This window comes from Anabrus simplex, chromosome 5 (genome assembly GCF_040414725.1).
Source record: "Anabrus simplex isolate iqAnaSimp1 chromosome 5, ASM4041472v1, whole genome shotgun sequence".
Taxonomy (NCBI): domain Eukaryota; kingdom Metazoa; phylum Arthropoda; class Insecta; order Orthoptera; family Tettigoniidae; genus Anabrus; species Anabrus simplex.
The window spans coordinates 166,829,319-166,849,412 of record NC_090269.1 but is presented as its reverse complement, the minus strand read 5'-3'; the positions used below and the strand labels follow the sequence as shown (position 1 = coordinate 166,849,412).

The window sequence follows — 20,094 nt, the reverse complement described above, 5'->3', positions numbered from 1 at the left end:
ATACCAAGGTTCCTGGGTGTCACCTTAGACCGGACCTTAACATACAAGAAACGTTAACTCTGGACAGAAAGTCTCAGCCCAAAATAACATCCTCCGTAAACTTGGCTCAAGCAAATGGGGAGCCCATCCAACTTTGTTAAGAACCTCAGCTCTTGCTCTGAGTTTCTCTGCAGCTGAGTATGCATGTCCTGTCTGGTTCAGGTCAGCCCATACGAAGTGGGTGGATGTAGCCCTTAACGAAACATGTAGAATAGTGACTGGGTGTCTGAAACCTACTCCCACTGACAAACTATACTGCTTGGCTGGTATTTCTCCTCCAGACATTCGGCGAGAAATAAATAAATAAATGGTTGAGATGAAGTTTCATGAAAACCAATGTGGTTTCAGACCACAGAGGGGCTGTCAGGATCAGATCGTCAGTATGCACCAGGTAACTGAAAAATGTTACAAGAGGAATAGACAGTTGTGTTTATGTTTCGTAGATCTAGAGAAAGCATACAACAGGGTACCGAGGGAAAAGATGTTCGCCACACTGGGAGACTATGGAATTAAGGGTAGATTATTAAAATCAATCAAAGGCATTTATGTTGACAATTAGGCTGCAGGGAGAATTGATGGTAGAATGAGTTCTTAGTTCAGGGTACTTACAGGGGTTAGACAAGGCTGTAATCTTTCCCCTTTGCTGTTCGTAGTTTAAATGGATCACTGCTGGAAGGTATAAAGTAGCAGGGAGGGATTCAGTTAGGTGGAAATATAGTAAGCACTCTGGCCTATGTTGACAACTTGGTGTTAATGGCAGACTGTGTCGAAAGCCTGCAGTCTAATATCTTGGAACTTGAAAACAGGTTGTCACCTACATGACGAGGTTCAAGCCCTCTCCAACTGTGCTTTCGAACCGGCATTCGTACTGTGCAAATTGGTATTATTCGGAAATTATTTCCGCCTCCTATTCCACTATTAATCCATGTGTGACTTAGGTCACGTAATTTATTTTTATTTCATCTTAGTTCTATGGGATAAGTTCTTATATGGTTTTAACGTCTTACGTATTTCTTTAAATTCGTCCTAAGTTGTGGTGTTACATTAAGAGTGAGTCTAATCCTCTCCTCTCTCCCTCTTTGGCCAATCACTGTGCTCGGCCATTTTGAGTTGGGTATCTGCCTGTTGTTAGCTTGCACGGCCATGAGTTGTGCCTTGAGCAAGATAAAGAAAATTAAGAGATAAGAATTTCATAGTGTTCCGTATTGAAGTGAGTTCACTATTAAGTTAAAAGAAGATATGAAATGGTTCAACCTTTCAATACTATTAAAATAAGAAATGGAAGTTTACATTCCTATTTAATTAAAATTGGTACTGGTTTCCACCAGTATTCTTGGTCATCATCAGCCGATCACAAGTAAGTGTAAAACAATACACAGATAAATAAAATGCAAACCATTTCATGTGTCTTATCTCCGCTCCGGAATCTCGTTCCCACCAACGCCATGGAGCCTGGATGGTTGAACATTGCATGAGGGTTTTGCCCTTGGAGATCATCTTATTTTATTTCATAAGAACATCCTCCTATTTCATATATTGGATATGGTAACTACTAGTGCTTCTACGTGAGTAGACTATAGTAATGTGTTTCTGCAGTTTTGAACCAACATTTAAGTCTCCTCACAATTTCCATTGAATTCTGCCTCCTAATTCCATGGAAGATGATGTACTGAAAAAGGTTTGTGTCTGGACTTTTCGTGTGTTTCAAACTTCTAAAAGTGTCCACCTTTCTATTCTTTTAATGTTAGCTAGGGTATTCATTAAATTGGGTTCCTTTCTTCTATCTAGGTAATATCACCTAACAGTTTCTTGAAATGTGAGGGTAGTAAATTGAAGAAGGTTACTTCCTATGTGTTATTGTTTATTTCACATTCCTCCTTGTTTTAAAAAGGTAAATTTGTATTTATTTAATGATTAAATAATAATAATAATAATCGTATGGCCTCAGCTACCGTGTGCAGACATTTCAATTTGACGCCATCTGGCTGTCTGCTCGTCAATTTCGACGTTCCGTTTTACTCTAGGCCCCCACTAGATGGCAGACCAAGTAAACCGAAACTCTCTTGGGCGTCTATGGCTGAGATTTAATGAATTTTGTCGGGTAAACACCAAATGTGTCACCAGAGATCTTTTACATGCCGACATCGTACGACATGGAGTGTCGAATGGACTTTTTTCCGCCCTTCAAAAATCCGACTACCTCTGCCGGGTTTGAACCCGCTATCTTGGGATCCGGAGGCCGACACTCTACCGCTGATTTATGGTATATGTTAACTTAAAGAAACTATCCTATTTACAGGTTTAAAGACCACTAGCAGTTTCACCTGGATTTCAGGATCTCAGTTCAGTTTATCTGTCACATGCTAATTTCTGCTTCTCCTTAAATTAATTCTTATCTTGTAATGTAGATATTTTAATATTTTTATTTTAGTTTTATTTCTCCCCTGTACGAACCATTGTTATTCTTGGTTTCCGGTATTGGTGGCTGCTATGGGTAGATGGTGTGCTGATGTTACCGTAGCAAACGGTTGTGATGGTGATAGTGATTGTTAGGTTGTTGACAGTGTGAGTTGGATTTTAATGATGTGTTATGGAAAGCCCCTGTATCTTAGTGATGTATTGACAAGTTTTTCTTGCTTTTAAATTTCCTCATTTTCCTTCATTACCCTGATTGAGTTGGTTTTATCTGTCCCTCTGATGGGCTGAGTATTTTATTTTTGTTCAGTATGATAAGAGCTGAATTCCGGTGAAATCTCAGTGGTGGCTCTTTACACTGAGTGTAATATTTAAAAAAATATAAAATTGGTCGAAAGTGTACCGGGAGGTACACCTCAACCCCGCACATTTAAAAGAAGCGCCTTAAGGAGCTCTATCCATCAAACAAAACGTGAAACAACCACTGCATGAAGTTGGGACATTGACTAGAAGATGTCACCAATGAATTATTGAGTAATGTGTTATTCTGAACTTTCCTAAACTGACTGGATTTATTTGTTTTGTTTTGGTTTATGTCAAGAAGTTTGAACTCTCCATAGATGTCATTACAAAAACACTGAGGTAATGCACTCTGGTGCAAGGTAGAAGAATTAGTGATTTAAATCAGTTTTGTGTTTCTAGGTTTTCACAACTAAACTAACTTTCATTCCATTTCTATATTTCAAGGTTTGCAACACTTCTTCTCATTCCGCCAGCTTTTGAATCTGGCCAATCACAAATTTTCTGTAATTATTCTCCTTTATAGTCGGCCAATAAAAATGAGAGGGTGTGTCCAGATTTAATCCAGAACCCTCTCGAACCATCCCCTCTGTGGCTTTTCCAGCTACCTTGTCTTACTGACCGTCGTCTTACTGAGTATGTGTGTTAAGACAGGAGGCGGAGCGCCTCATTCTTTGCCAGGCAGTTCAACAGCCCAGGTAATGGCCATCAGTTTTATATTTCTGTAGCTACCTCCGCAGACTTACACGAGGGGAAGGTTCCTGTTTTCTAAAATGTAAACCTTCTTTCAGCTAATGTAAAATTTCATAACGACTTAAACTGTTAATCGGGGATAGAGAGTGTGTTACCCTCTCGAGTTTCCCTTCAATTTACTTGAGGTGACTACGATTTTGTAACTGTTTCTCTTTTCTGTAAAGCATTAAATTAACCTTCATTCTAGTCACCTCAGTAGCTTGGGATTAGCCTCTGCATCATCGGGCCACGAGCCCAATTAGGGTTTTATACTTAATTTTCTAGGAGCGGAAGTGTACGCCTCCATACATCTTGTGTTCGGGCCAGTAATTTAACCTGTTTTTCTTTTCCACGAAGGCCCAGTAGTTTGGGTAATAGATACCCCTATGCAAAAATTGTAAATTGTAGGTTGGGCCAGAATGTGTAAGATTTTTGTATAATCAAAACAACATCGCAGGCACTTACGTCTTTGCCAACCACCAGAGAAGTCTGCTGTGGCAGAACATGCCATACATAATGACCATCAAATAATTTTTGATGCAACTTCTGTCATTGGTAAAGAGAAACATTTCATTCCCAGAATCATTCGTGAGGCGATAGAAATTGCTAAACGCCCGAATAATTTCAACAAAGGTGACAGCTATATACTGAGTAGATCATGGCTACCCTCTATAGTCAACTCGTCAACATCTTTCTCCTTGACTCTGGAGGCCCTGGAATGAACTATATTTCTAACAGGGTCTCTCTATTTTGAGTCTGGTTACTATGGAGTGACCGTAGCCATTTTGCTTTGTTGTTGCTCTGAAGACAATCCTGGTCGCAGGATCGAAACGCGTCAGCTGGTATTTATTTATTATTACATGACCTAATATCCCCAAATAATTATCAGGATTCCAACTTGTTTCACATCCGCCCTATTTTACAGACTTGGCTCCCTCAGACTACTATTTGTTCCCCAATTTGAAGAAATGGCTGGCGGGAAAAGATTTTTTTCAAACGAGGAGGTGATTGCAAACACTAAGGGATATTTTGCAGACTTGGACAAATTCTATTATTCGGAAGGGATCAACAAACTAGAACATCGTTGGACGAAGTGTATAAGCCTAAAAGGAGACTATGTCGAAAAAATAAAAAAGTTACCCAAAACATGTAAGTAGTTTTTATTTTGCACGGACTTTTCAAACGCCCCTCGTAATGAGCTCATCAACTCTGTTCAGCTGACTTGCTAGGCCTAACACTGTACTGTACTATACTGCAAGACAGCAGCATTTTGGTGAATTTGTGTGTCATTTCCTACACAAAGGCTTCACCAAGCCTCCTAAGGGAGGACTCCTCTTGCCCTTAGCCATTGGTTTTGTACTGGCCACCCAACCCTCGGCCAGACAGTCGCAGGTAGTACTGTCTACTGTCACATACGGTAGCAGGGTGTTCCTGAGCATTATTTTCGGTCTAAACTCTCAGAGACTTGCTATTATGATCGGCCAAATTGATATAATGAACGTCATGTTGGTCTTTATCATATATCCTACAATTTCTTTATTCTCAGTCCAAGGTGAAAATCATATGGAAGAAAATGCTGCCCACATATAGCAGAAGTTCTTGACTCAAATTTGGGTACAAATTCATCTCTAGAAGTGGCACTGAGCCATTTCTGCCTGAGCTCTGAAGGACATGGAAATTCATGAGATGAAATGCCCTTTACTTTCCTGCTTTTACTCCAGCAGTATGGCACACATCAATATATCATTGTAGCTAACCATCTACCCACGACAGTAAAACATTACTACTTCACCTGAATACCTACATACGTATGTGCAGAATAATCAAAATAATGAAATTCACTTAATTCATTTCAACTTTAGAAACCTGTGCAATTGACATTCAGACTTATTTTCCTAAAGCAGGATACTTATTCACCCATAGTTATTACAAAATTCATTCACAATCACGAACACTTCTGTAATCAATATACTTTGTCTTTGTGGCAGCCTCCTCATGGGTGAAATTGTATTAATAACAAACAGAGCCCAGATTTTCATGCACTATCAAATCTCAAAATAGGCATGCATTCATGCACTATCATATGGCAAAACATGCACAATAAACTGAAAAATATGCACTGTCAAATTTTAGTTCCTTTTGAAACACTGTACAACTACCGTAATTTCTCCTAATTATCTTGATTTAAGCTCATCCGTTTATCTGTCAGCATATATGAAGACATTCTGGGACAAAATGAGGTCAAACTGTACGTCTTTTGCGTTTTCAGCACAACACATCTTATATAAGCTTGACCAATCCATGAACTGACAGTTCACTTCGACCTATCTCTAGCTATTTCTCCAAGCAATAATAGCAAAATGTTTAATGTCCTTAATGACTCGTAACGATTGCCTGTTGCGATAACAAAGACATGTGACGAATGAGAATTCCGGGTAGGAAATTCCAGAATAACAACGGAAGAGGGTTCAGTGCAAAACCAAGGTTTGTAAGCTGCTATCTCAGTAACGCAGTGCCACAGAAATGTAACACAAATTTTGTTTTGTTTTGTTCGTGTAACATAGGCAAAAAAAATGAGCCGTCAATGAGTCATGCACAATGTAAGGTTCAATTAATAGCAATGTAAAACGGGGACATCTTACTCCCAAGAATTACAGAGATCGGCATGGGGTCTTGCGACATACATCAATGTTTACTCTTTACTCAAGCAACAGATATTAAAGTGCTTGGTTAATTGGATTGTAGGACCTCTACCGTATGTACTAACTTTGGTTGCAACACAGGGTGCCAGGAAAACATTCACTCCATCTCTCAGTAAAAGACATACTGCATAAAGTGGAAAAATGGTCCCAAATTCTGCACACCGACATTCATAAAAGGCACTATCACGCGCAAGTTAACATTATATATTCACTGAAGTCAGAAGAAAAGTCATATTATGCAATACTAAACGTCCAAATATTCATTACTAAATCCGAAATCTTCCAAATATGCATTACTTTACAAAAATGAAATGAGAGTATCCTCCTAATTCAATACATCATATATTCCATCATTAGACTGACTAAACAAATTCAAACGTTTCGGCTCGTTTGAGCCATCTTCGGTGAAAAATGAGGGGGGGGGGGGGGTGAAATAATTTACATAATATAAGTTTTAAAATGCCAAAAAAACCATAATGTAGGAGCAAATGAAAAAACAAACAAAAGAGAGCCTAGACGGAAACAAAATTAGCACAAATATACAATATTTACATCAATATGCGGAGCAAAAAACAACTCACTGCGACAAAATTCAGTGAAACAGGTGTTAATTTAAAATAATAATTGAAACTAAAAACTGTGTTAACCTAAGCAACAAAGGAATGAAAAACAAATGATAAAGATGGAAATGAACGATAGTAGAACACGGTGAGGTTGTGGACCTCATAGTTTACAAAATATTGGTTTTGTAACTGTACCGAGAGGTACACCTCTACACCGCACATTTAAATCTTGCACCTAAAAGAACTCCTCTACTGGAGGAACCGTGAACTTGAAACTAGACCTACTTAAACCTTTACTCAGAAGATGTCACTACAGAAAACTGATGAAATTTTGTTACTTTGAAGTTTCCTGAACTGACTGTATTTCTATGTGTTTTGTTTGCCCTTCATCAAGACGTCTGGACATTCTTCCATAGATGTCACTGCTAAAAAAAAAACTATGATCATGCACCCTGGTGCGAAGTGAATGAACTTTTGATTTAAGGAAGTTTTGTATTCATAAGTTTTTTAACTAATTGATGTTCCTTTATTTTTAGGGTTGGCAATATTTATCTTTTCTTTCAGCCAGTTTTGAATTTAGCCAAACACAAATTTCTGTAATTAATTTTCCGCATATCACAGGCTTCTTCTCCGATTCTGAGTGTCACTTTTGAACTCAACCAATAAAATTCTATGGATGTCTCTTGATTATTCATGAATGATCTCGAACCTTCCCTGAGGGTTTATAAATTGCGGATTTTCACGTCTCTTGGCCATTTGATCGTCATCTAAGTGTGTGTGTGTGTGTCAAGCAGGAGGTGGCCGGCGCCTCTTTCATCAGGCAGCAGTTCTTCAGCAAGGTAATGGCCATCTAACATCTTACTTTCTTGCTAGCTCTGCAGTTTAACCCGAGGGAAAGGACCGACTCATTAACTTTGTAACCTACTTTTCTAAAAATGTAACTTTCTCCCGGCTAATGTAATAACTTCATAAAATCTTTAACTGTAAATCGGGGATAGAGAGTGATGTACCCCCTTCATATTGGTTTGAGGTGACTACGTTTTGGTAACTGGTTTTCTTCCTTTCCGTAATGTTCTAATTTATTCTTCTACGAGTCACCTCCGTAGTTTGGGAATAGTCCCTGTTCCATCAGTCAAGTGCCCCTTAGGTTTTAAGAATTCATATCTAGGAGTGCAAGCACACGCCTCCATTCAATTTGTGTTTCGGGCCATTTACTTAACCTGTTCTTATCCGCTACGGCCCAATAGGTTGGGTACTAGATACCCCTGTTTCAAATTTCTAAGTTGTGCCTTGATGGCAAGTGACTGTAATGTTTTGATATCGCCTTGAATAGGCTTGCAAAACTGAGAGCACTAAGGCTCTTTTCTAGTGTTGTGAAAGTGCCTCTGGGAGGCTTGATATTGTGAGTTGGGAGCAAGCCCTCCATGTATGGAGGGATTTCTGCCCTTGGGTAAATTTTGTTTTGGTAAATTTGAGCTAGGAGCTTGAAGCCCAAGAGAGTTAAAGTTCTGAAATCTTAGATTTTTTTTATATTTTTGTCATTGTAATCTCACTAAGTGAAAAGTTGTTAAATTTGTTGTTTTTCAAAAATATAACCTTCCGTTAAGTTTTTAAATTATTTTCTTGACATTGTAGTTAGACCCATTCATCCCAGCACCTTCTTTCACCTCTGCATTCCACGGGTAACCCCGTAACTGTAACAATAATAAAACAGGTTGAAATCACTGTCGAAAATATCAAGCCTCCCAGAGGCACTTTCACAACACTAGAAAAGAGCCTTAGTGCTCTCAGTTTTCCAAGCCTATTCAAGGCGATATCAAATCAACCCATCACATCAAATTGGTTAGGAGGGGAGCAGGAGCAAAAATTTTTGAGAAACCAAACCTGATATAACGTGCAGGCGAAAAGCCTGTGACAAGGAAAAACACCGATGAAAATGAAAGGTTTAGAAACAGCAGCGTTCTCAATATCTTCTCAATCTAGCGGTCCCTTTCTTGATTATTGTTTCATAATATTGGCTGATTGGTTTGCCTTATTATAAAGGGTCGGAGGGGCCACGACATAAAATTGAGAAGCTGTGTTAGGTAGACGACAAATGCATGGTAAACTGTAAGTGACCTGGTGGAATCCGTCAATGAAGTTCTAATCTGTAATGGAAAAAATGAGGTTGTGTGAGAAACATGGGCTGATAAGTGAAAAGTGTGGAATGGGTGCGTAGAAAGCTTAAACTTACGGTGTTTAGCACGTGGTTGTCCTCTCGAATGGCCTGGCCTTCTCAAAGTAGCGGTCTCGTTTGCGTGATCGAGTCTATTGTTAGTTCAGCTGTGTTTGCGAGGATGGAAGGAGCGGAGGGGGAAGGGGTGGTGCAGGGCTGGTGTGAGGAGGGGGGAGTGGTGGTGAGTTGGAGAGATGGAGGTGGGTTTTGTTTGTATTATGGAAGTTCTGACAAATATATGGAATGAATGTTTCAAGTAGAATGTTCTTTTTCTCGCTGACTTCATTTAAATTGTGAGAGGGGTTCATAAACTGATCTAAATCGATGTGGATGCTCTCGAGAACGTTGAGCAAGGTACCTTTTTGCTCATAATGCAAGATCTTAAGGTCTTTATCTATTGAAGTGTATTTATGGCTGGATGCTTTATGATGTTCACTCATAGCTGAAAAATGATTATATTTGAGAGCGTTGCAATGTTCGGCGTATCTTACGACAAAATTGTGGCCTATTTGACCAATATAGCTGGAATTACAGGCTTGGCATTTTAATTTGTAAACTCCAGAGTTCAAATATTTGTTGTTAATGTTGTTATTGTTATTCTTGACAGTGTGTGGATTGAAAATGAGTTTGGAGTTGGTGTGGGAGGTTCTATAAGCTGTTTTGATGTGTTTCTTAAAAATATTAGAAATTTGGTAAATGCTACTATTATTGAAAGTGAATGTGGAAAACTTTTCTTTAGGAGCGGAATCTTTTTCTAGGGTAGTCTTGGGTCTGCTCTTATATCTATTGATGATTCTGCTGATGAAGGTTCTACTGAAACCATTGTATCGTAAATGGTATTAATTTCTTTTCTGTAATTCTTGCGAGATAAAGGGACAGTTAATGCTCTGCGGACCATGCTATTGTAAGCTGCTTGTTTATGTATGTCTGGGTGCACAGAGGTCTGATGGTTGGTATTGATAAGTGTGGGTAGGTTTCCTGTATATATTGAAGGATAAAGTGTTGTTGCTGTTGCGCATAATGGTTAAGTCCAGGTAATTAAGGGCATTATTGTTTTCTGACTCTATGGTGAATTTTATATGTGGGTCAATGGAGTTGAGAAGTACTGTGTTTCTGTTAGTAACATGGGAGTCTAAAATATCAAACGTGTCATTTACAAAGCGTGTCCAGTGTTGAATGCCGTTGATCTTGCCAATGATGTGAGAATGTTCTAAATGATCAATGTAGATATCTGCAAGGATTCCTGAAGCTGGTGACACCATGGGAAGACCTATCTGTTGGTAAATGACATTATTGAAATTGAAGAAATTGTTGTTCAAAGTAAATTCCAGAATCCGAATAAATTCATCTATTTTGCCTATACTTAAATTGCTGAATTTGGCGAGACTGTTCTTGATCATTTGTACGGTGCTATTAACGGAAACGTAAGCATACATGTTAGTAATATCAAAAGAATGAAGAGAGTGGTGTTTGGATAAATTAAAGTGTTTAATCTTGTTGCGGAATTCTAAGGAGTTCTTCACTGATGTGTTGGCTTCAAAACGATAGTGTGACTTGAGGAATTTGTGAATGAACCGAGATACTTCATAGGTCGGACTGTTTCTAAAATTGATAATGGGTCTTATGGGGATGTCTGCTTTATGGATCATGGGTAGCGCTTTGGCTGTGGGAAGCTTCGGATTCATGATAATGTAATGGTTATAGTGTCCGCCATGCCAACTTGCTACGGGCCCGCATCGTCACTGTATTCGGCCCACCCCCTTACTTCAGCCGCGCCAATCACGTGCAGCACTTTAGGTGCTAGGCCAGCCACTCTCGCCTCCGCCCGCGGTCCGGCAGCAGAGGACTACTGAAACGACTGGAAGATTAATCTGGAGTCTTCTATTTCGAGAGATTCCTGGATCCATCGAACATCCGGACTATTCCAGAAGGGCTGGCGCAGGTATATAAGAGCAGTTACTTGCCTGCAGTCAGGCAGTGAGAGTTAGACGGAGTTAGTGAGTAAGAGTGAGTGAGAGCGAGATTGAGTTAGCTGGAGCGCAGTCAGTGAGAGCTTGGGCTGAGATGTCAGCCTAATGGAGTGTCTGCCTGTTGGAGCTAAGGACTCGTTCCTGTTTCGTTGACGTCGTGCGTGTGTATCTCCTGGGGCCGGCTACTGGAGAAGAACCTTGGGTGTTCTGGAGTAGCGCTAAGGAAACAATGGGTGCCGACGTGGAAGACTGCGGAGATCGACAGCTTGAGTGAACAGCGGATACTATCCCGACCTGCGAGACCGACGTGTAGGCTGTGGACCGTGACAGCGCTAACGAGTGTGACTGAGTGGCTGAGTGAGTGTAGTGTACATAATCGATGACTCTGTGTGTGTCATTGTAGAGGGACATGAGAAACTAAGAGAGAGCGCGAGTCGTAAAAGTGTGTAACCGTGTACGTGTGTAACTTGTAATCTCGGCTATCATGTGTGTGTGTGTAAATTTGTAATTGCAGTGCTTAGTTAATAAAACTTAGAAGTAGGTTGCTACCAGATGCTGTACGCATTTATGTACTTATTTACCCTGCCAACACGGTACAACTGGCGTCAGAAGTGGGATGGACAAACTATAAACTGGTGGATAACCCTTACGTAAAAACTGGTGACAGAATCGAATACCTGGTAACTTATTTTGTAGGCGGCAGAAATTTCTTCGAGTGAAATGAATTCCAAACAGGTCCAGATTTTTCTAAGCAAGTTTAGTGAACTTGAAAATCAAATCTTATCTAGCTATGGCGAACTCGTTAGTGAACTGAGATCTGAACGGAGTTCTATCCCAGACCAGCTGGAAACAGACTTAAGTGATCGGAAGAATGAGCAGTTAATATCAGAAAACGAAGTGCGCTCTCTCGAAACCGAGGTCGACAATGACGAAGTGCGGGACGACAGCGAACTGGATGAGAAGCAGTCCGAAGAGATGCTCACGGTTGTGGAGTCCGGAGTTCGAGGCCCAGCAGTGGAAGTAAGTGCCCTGCGTGCGGAAACGATGGCTGTGGAGACGCGAACGAATCCTGCTAGCAGCGACGGCGGCTCCACCATCGTGAAGTTGGAAACACTACGGGACGACGGGATTACTTCCAAGAGAACATGCCGGACTCAGTTTAAGACCGGATCGACGTCCAAGAAGAGTGCCGAATATCCGATCGCCGGACTACGTGTACAGAAGATGACAGTACAACGCAGCCCCCAGCCAAGTTCGACCTTCGAGGAGGTTGTGGGAATGCTCAACGTACACTGCGGTGTCCACCAATCGAGAGCCACCTACCGAGTCCAGCTGCAGGAAAGGACTCAGCACACAGATATAATGCCGCGGATGATCGACGCCGAGATCGAGCCACTAGACGACGTGATTGGGAAAGAGTTACCCCGAGGTGACCCCAAGCTCGAAGCGGCTGACACCTGTGATAAACCACGTGGAGCTGAGATCCGTCCAGGGAGGACGATCGGCAAGAAACACAACTACGAAGATGCTCTGACAATGGCCCATGAGACAGAGGCAGCGATTGCAACGGCACGGCTGGAGGGACCCCTACTAGGAGACGGAGCAGCAATGGAAGACGAACCGATGACCAACAAACGAGGATGCCACCTGACCAGGATACTTGTTCCAGCACGAAGCTGCATGCCGGTACGAACATCAAACTCCGCACACCGGAAGAAAAGGAAATTCAGCACGGCTAAATCTGGGGCGAGCAAACCAGTCCTGGGCATCACGCCAGAGGACTACGAAGGCGCTCAAGCCCTGAAATTAGACACGGGTGTGGATGAAAGGAAAACCACCGAAGTCCCGGCCACCACGCGAAGATTTGCTGATCATTATCAACGGGAACGAGTACACCGTCGACCGGACCCAGCGGAACCCCCATGGGAAGGTGGTGGCCAACTGAACAAACTGTATTGCAGCGTATCGTGGAGCAGCTCGGGACAAGCAGCCTTAAGGAGGGGGCAACGTAATGGTTATAGTGTCCGCCATGCCAACTTGCTATGGGCCCGCATCGTCACTGTATTCGGCCCACCCCCTTACTTCAGCCGCACCAATCACGTGTAGCACTTTAGTGCTAAGCCAGCCACTCTCGCCTCCGCCCGCGGTCCTGCAGCAGAGGACTACAGAAACGACTGGAAGATTAATCTGGAGTCTTCTATTTCGAGAGATTCCTGGATCCGTCGAACATCCGGACTATTCCAGAAGGGCTGGCGCAGGTATATAAGAGCAGTTACTTGCCTGCAGTCAGTCAGTGAGAGTTAGACGGAGTTAGTGAGTAAGAGTGAGTGAGAGTGAGATTGAGTTCGCTGGAGCGCAGTCAGTGAGAGCTTGGGCTGAGATGTCAGCCTAATGGAGTGTCTGCCTGTTGGAGCTGAGGACTCGTTCCTGTTTCGTTGACGTCGTGCATGTGTATCTCTTGGGGCCGGCTACTGGAGAAGAACCTTGGGTGTTCTGGAGTAGCGCTAAGGAAACACTGGGTGCCAACGTGGAAGACTGCAGAGTTCGACAGATTGAGTGAACAGCGGATACTATCCCGACCTGCGAGATTGACGTGTAGGCTGTGGACCGAGAGAGAGAGAGATAGAGATAGAGTGTGTGTGTGTGTGTGTGTGTGTGTGTGTGTGTGTGTGTGTGTGTGTGCATGTGTGTCATTGTAGAGGGACATGAGAAACTAAGAGAGAGAGTGCGAATCGTGTAAGTGTGTAACCGTGCACTTGTGTCACTTGTAATCTCGGCTATCGTCTGTGTGTGTGTAAATTTGTAATTGTAGTGCTTACATAATAAATCTTAGGAATAGGTTGCTACCAGGTGCTGTATGCATTTATGTACTTATTTACCCTGCCAACACAGTACAATAATTTTGGATTTTTCAAGGTCATTAAACAGAAATGAAACGTTCTTGATGATCGTTTTTAGGTTTTGTATTTTATTAGTTGGATCTTTTTTAGAGGTTATGAAGTTGTTGTCTGTAAAAAACGTGTGTGCTTTATTAACATAGTCACTTTTGTCCATAATTACGGTAGCATTTCCTTAAACTGTATATAGGATAATATCTTTTGTTTATTTCCACCTATTCAATACATTACAGGAAGTTGGCATTTACTTTAAAACATTATTCAGATGAGACATGTTTCGCCTCTCACTGTGAGGCATCTTCAGTCATTATCAAAAACCTTATTATTTTACCAGGCATCTGGCCAAAGATATTCAAAAATGTGTTTGATGTGTTGTAAGCATTTCCTTTGTCGGCTTTTGTTATAATTAAGTCGTTGTGTTTGACTTTTTTCTTTAGTTTGTTTACTTTAGCTATGTGCTCTGTGTTGGGTTAAATGGCCGAGCCAGAAGTTGCTATTACATATTAATCTGCCAAGCCCACTGAAATGCATGCACCAACTGACCCTATGAGCGATATTTTCACACCACTCATAATAGGGACTGGCTGCATAAGGAATGGTATTACTAACATCACACATACTTCAGTCACTTTCATATTTTCAAAGCTGAGACAGGTCAATGAAAGTAACAAATTTATTCTAGCCCATACCAGAAAACATAGTGCACTGTAAACACATCTTGCCAGCAAAGGTGTCCATGTTAAGAACAGAAATTGCCGGGCTGAGTGGCTCCAATGGTTGAGGTACTGACCTTCTGACCCCAACTGGACAGGTTCAATCCTGGCTCAGTCCGGTGGTAATTGAACATGCTAAAATACGTCAGCCTTGTGTCGGTAGATTTACTGGCACAAGAAAGAACTCCTGCAGGAGTAAATTCCAGCACCTCGGTGTCTCCAAAAACCATAAAAGTAGTTAGTGGGACATAAAGCAAATAACATTATTATTATTAAGAACAGAAATTATAATGCAGCTACAAGCTAAGTAGTGGGTGCAACTTGTCGCCTAATATGAATACTACAGCTAAATGGAGTTCCTCCTCCAAACTCCTCCTGGGGTAGCTTCCTAGGCCTACTACACTGTACTTCCTTCTTCCCGCACCTTAGAAAATCTCCGGACACACCCTTCCCATATAAATCAGGCTGCTGCTAATCTAGGGAGCATTTTACATTGTCTACATTTTAACATGACCAATATCACAGCAAATGTACTTACCTAACCATTGTAGTGGCTCTCTGAAGAGCTGTTCCCCAACTCTCCACAAATTCATAATTTTTACGCTTGCTGTACTGAATGACATCATTCGCAAGGTAAAATAACGTCAACCGATGTTCAATTTTAGCTGTAAAAAGATTAAGATTAATATTATATTTAACATATATTAGTATACCTCTTTTGACAAAATATACAGAGGACAGATTTGAAAATCAAATAAAACTCAACACAATTTCTTCCATAACTTATGCATTTATAAACTTACAAAATTCACTAAAAACAGCTTTCTCCAGTTCATCCACCCGTTCTACTAGACTGATTTGCTTCATTTTTGTTTTATTTACTCCAGAATTACCTGCAGTGAATCACCAGGCACTGATAAGCCTTTATGTTCAGTAAACTTTGAGTAATCAAAAAATCATGAAATGATCACTCCAATAATTACAGACAAAGGCTTTCCCTAGCCCGCAATACATACTGTACTTAGCTGGTTGCGCATTGTTAAGTAGCAATAACTTTACCTAAAGATATCGGCGAAGCTAAACAATTAAAAATAACAGTGACTATAGGCAAACCTGCAATTTCTTTCAGCCAAACTTAGTACACGTGACTTAATACTACCTGGAGAGAAATGCTATGAGAATATGCAGGGGTAGAAAAAAGTAGAAATAATTCAGTAGCCAGCACCTTTTTATCAGGAGCCAGCACATTTTTTTGCAAATAAACATTACAAAAACCACAGGTTAGACTAGGATTAAGCTATGTATTGTTTTTGAAGTGTGTCCCTAAGTAGTCTAGTCTATCAATTCATATAAGAATGAAATAGAAACAGTTTATATTTTAAGAAATACTAACCCAAATAGTCACCAGTCGCCTTCAAGGTCAGCATCTTTTGAAATTATACTACATGTGCCTGTTTGATTTCCCACCAAGATACCAACGATCAATACATTTTGTTGCATCAAAGTCCTTTATAGATGATCCATTCAAAGATATCATCATGAGATCACTTAAGTTCTTCACAGCAAGCTTGGTTCGCAGTTTGTGTTTAATTATATTCATTGTACTGAACCCTCGCTCACATGATAAGGTCGATACAGGAATTGTTGCCACTATACTGAGGAGCTTTTCTAAAATCAGAAATCGTCCTTTCATAGTCCGCGATTTTTCAAGTAGATCACTCAGTGGAAGATCTTTCCCGACTATTTTGAACTCGTACCACTCACTCAGTATGTCTTCTACGTTGTTCTCCTCAATTTGAAGGTGTTTTGGAAAATGAGTGGCAAGAAGCTGTATTTCACTGTTGCCATAATTTTCCAATTGTTTTCCTGAAGGCCAGGAATATGTGTCAAAACACCAGTGGCACTTTGAATATCTTCATTTTGAAGAAATGTGTCTTTCAGAAAGTTAATCCCACTTGCCAAAATATGTTCCTTGTCGGTGGTGAAATTCTTATCCGACAGACCTGATAACTGTATTCCATTGAAAACTCCTGAAAGTGTTGTAGCAGAAACAAATTTTTCTTCCATTTGGCCCTTGGTGTTCTGAAGTTGCTGCAATGAATTAATTGCATTATTTACATGCACTCTTATCTGACTTAAAATCAGATCATGCCTCTGAAATACAAGTGAAAGTCTTTTGAATATACTCAGATAAGCATACAAGAAGTGAATTGTGATGACAAATTTGAAGTCCTTGATCTTCTTTAGAAGACCTTTAGCCGTGATTCCTTCTTCACCTTTCCTTTCAGAAATATTCTCTAAATGCACCACTAGGCATTCCCAGTCTTTGACAACTGCATGCAAAGCATTTAATTTGCTTGCTACCCACCTAACTTGGTGTAAGTACTGCAATTTAGATATTTCACACTCCAGTAACTCCGAAATTTTCTTCAGTTCGCGAAGTCGTTTTGGTGAATGTCAATAAAACTTGTATAGTTTCCTGAGTGTAGAATCAATTTCATCAATGATTTTAAGTTTCACATTTTTCAGTGAGTGAAGAACGGTGACTTGGAGTTGATGTGCAACACAATGAACGTTTACCAAGTTCTCAAGTTTTTCAGATATTTATGTTACCAAACCATTACGAACACCAATCATACAGGGTGCTCCATCAGTCCCTATACCGATTAGTTTTGTACCTGTGGAGAGTTCTCCAAGCCCTAACTGAAGCAATTCTGTTTCCAGAGCTTCCATATAGCCATCACTTGTTGTATCCTCCAATGATACAATAGAAAAAAATGTCTCCTTCACCTTATTTTCTTTTAAAAAACGAACGTAAAGTATGAGCTCCTCATCATCAGATTTATCTGTTGATCCATCGAGTAAGATACTGACATATGAACTTTCCTTAATTTCACATACCAAATCTTCACGAAGATCTGAGGCAATGTATGCAGTAAAATCTCTGCATTGTTTATCATTCACATACTTCTCAGAATCAGTAACATTCAACTTGCTCAACAATGCAACCAAACTTTCAAAATCAGTGTAGCGTCTGTTATTTTTTGCAATATGGTAAGATGCCATGAACAATGCGTTCATATTATGCTGTAACATATTAGCATCCATTTTCTTTACACACTTAGCTAAGGGTGCACATTCGGGATTTTTCTTGAAACTTTCAGCCTCCTGACACTTCGAGTGAGGATAGGATTTTTCGTGTTTTTTAAAAGTTTCCAGTTTAAATAGTCCTGAAAATCCGGATACAACTTTAGAATTTTGGTCGGCAATACTAGGAAATTTACTGCATAATTCACACTTCGCAGTTCCTTCCTCATAGCGTAGCCACGGTAGTAATTCAAGCCACGATTGCTGAAATTTCCGTTTGCCTGACTGAAATTTCGACGTATTTTTAATGTTTGACTTATCATTGTTTTGAACACCACAAATTTCACTCTGGTCATTGTCGTCCTGAACACTACAATTAGCACTTTCATCAAGTGTTTTCTCACATTTACTCGCTTCTGTATCACTTTGTGTTACATTTACGGGCCTACTTACGAAGAAATCTGAAAGAGTACACTGTTTTTTACTCGCATCAGTCAATTTGTGCGGCTTTGTTCGTTTAATTTTTCCAATTTTCTGAAGTATAACACAGAAACGTAAAACACGTAATAGACTACAATAAATCACCAGAGTTAAATGGTATTAAGGAGTATTGTGAACATAATTATACTGTAGGCTCACGCTGACAATGCTACTGCGTGCCCAGTTTATTATCAGTTCTAATGCTACTTCGTACACATGCATCATTTCTAACATCCTAAACAGAAAATAAGTGGCTAATATTGTTAGAAATATTACAAATATTCGCATTATCATATCGTTATGGTGGAAGCCCATATAATATTGTAGATACAGAAGTTACATGTAAATATCACTGCTTGAATGTTTCATCTTAAAATGACGATTCAATTTTCTATAATTAAAGCATGTACAACACATGTTGAGCACACCAAGTTATTCACGACTACTTTAGAATTAAATAATACACTAGCTTCATTAATAATTTCACTCAAGAATTCTAAAAAATGAAATAAAGTCCTCGTTTTAACAAACTTCATCTGACTACCGCAAGCTACAGGTTGAGAGAAAGCATATTGTTGCGCGGCATCTTCGGGAAAGCAAACACTGAAAGAAAGGAAAGAAAGTCTAGTCTGTCTATAATTAAAGGATGTAGGCCTACCGGTAGAACATACTGGGCACACGAAGTTCTTCATGACTCTTTTATAATTCAATAATACAGATTCTCAAATAATCAAAGGTGAGTGGAACTAGTGACGACACGATGCGTTCGGCTCTATGAGCCGAGTAACAACGAATATAGCCGAGACGGCTCCTGAGTGTCAGTCGCTAGACGGAAGTCACTGGAACGAAGGCGGTAATGTGATGTTCGTGGAATTATTTAACGTAGTAGTTCTCTGCATTTCTCCATATGTCCCCATGAAAAGCTACTTGTTTGACGGGTTACAACGATGTCTCTCATGATCGCGAGGCAGCTCTCACGCAGAACTGAAACGTCAAGTTCCAAAGTACGAAGCGCCAATTACAGAATTTCAAGACTGCCAAAAGCAGTGAAAATGTTTATTGCAGATATAATATATCAGCTACAGTAAACACGAGAAACACCATTAAGTTACGAATGGTTACTTTACAAAGTGGTGGGGACGTACATGTAAAGGAACTCCGGATTTCGGAAAATAAATTATCAAAACCGAATTTCAAAATTCAGGCGCCAGATAAAAAATTTCAGGCGCCATGGCGACTGGGCGCCCGGTATTTTTCGACCCCTGAGAATATGTAAGACACACTTAGCACCAGTATCCCTTTCAGACCATGTACGCACAATTGTGTGGGTTCATATTTTATATATGCCTGAGCTTATTTGAAGTTTTCTTGGTGCTAGACTGGACTGCAGTGTTTGTGCGGGACACGTAGCATGTACTTCAGTTGTTTTTATTTACCACTTGACCACCAGGGGGCAGGAAGAAGAGTTTAAAAATACAGTTCATCAGCAAGATGGCGGGAGGCAGTAACGCCTGAAGTAAGTATTTATTTATTTCATTCATATCAATCTAGAAGCTTTACTGAATATCAGAATGTAATTAATGAAGTATGTAAATTCAGTACCGAACGTAAATTGTGAAATTACAACATCGTACATAATACTATGAAGTTTTGAATGCACAATTGTGCGGGCCAGGTTTCCCTACAGGCAATACATGCGGGAGTGCTGGGTGCTCCCACCAAAAGGGCTGTGAAAGCAGAACTCGCACTCTACGTGAGAAATGTAATGTATAAGATTTTAATTGTTTTAAATCGTTCCACACTGTAAAATAGAACTGTACCGGGCGGTACACCTCCATGCCGCTTATTTAAAATTTGCGCCAGTTGAAACTCCTCTGCTGGAGGAAGTCTGAACTTTATCTACGGTATTAATTTTCTACTTTCTCAGAAGATGTCACTACCTGGAAATTATGGAGTTTTTGAACTGTGTCATTTTCGACGT

The 20,094-nt window shown here is 40.3% G+C and overlaps 1 protein-coding gene across 3 annotated transcripts in view; it reads right to left on the bottom strand.

Moving 5' to 3' along the window:
• Positions 1-20,094, bottom strand: part of LOC136873871 (uncharacterized) — a 615,800-nt gene that overhangs the window by 529,364 nt on the left and 66,342 nt on the right. For all 3 annotated transcript variants that reach the window (XM_067147177.2, XM_067147176.2, XM_067147175.2), the window contains exon 2: positions 15,085-15,211. In XM_067147177.2, the coding sequence (XP_067003278.2) occupies positions 15,085-15,211 (127 nt within the window). The remainder of the gene's footprint in view (positions 1-15,084; positions 15,212-20,094) is intronic.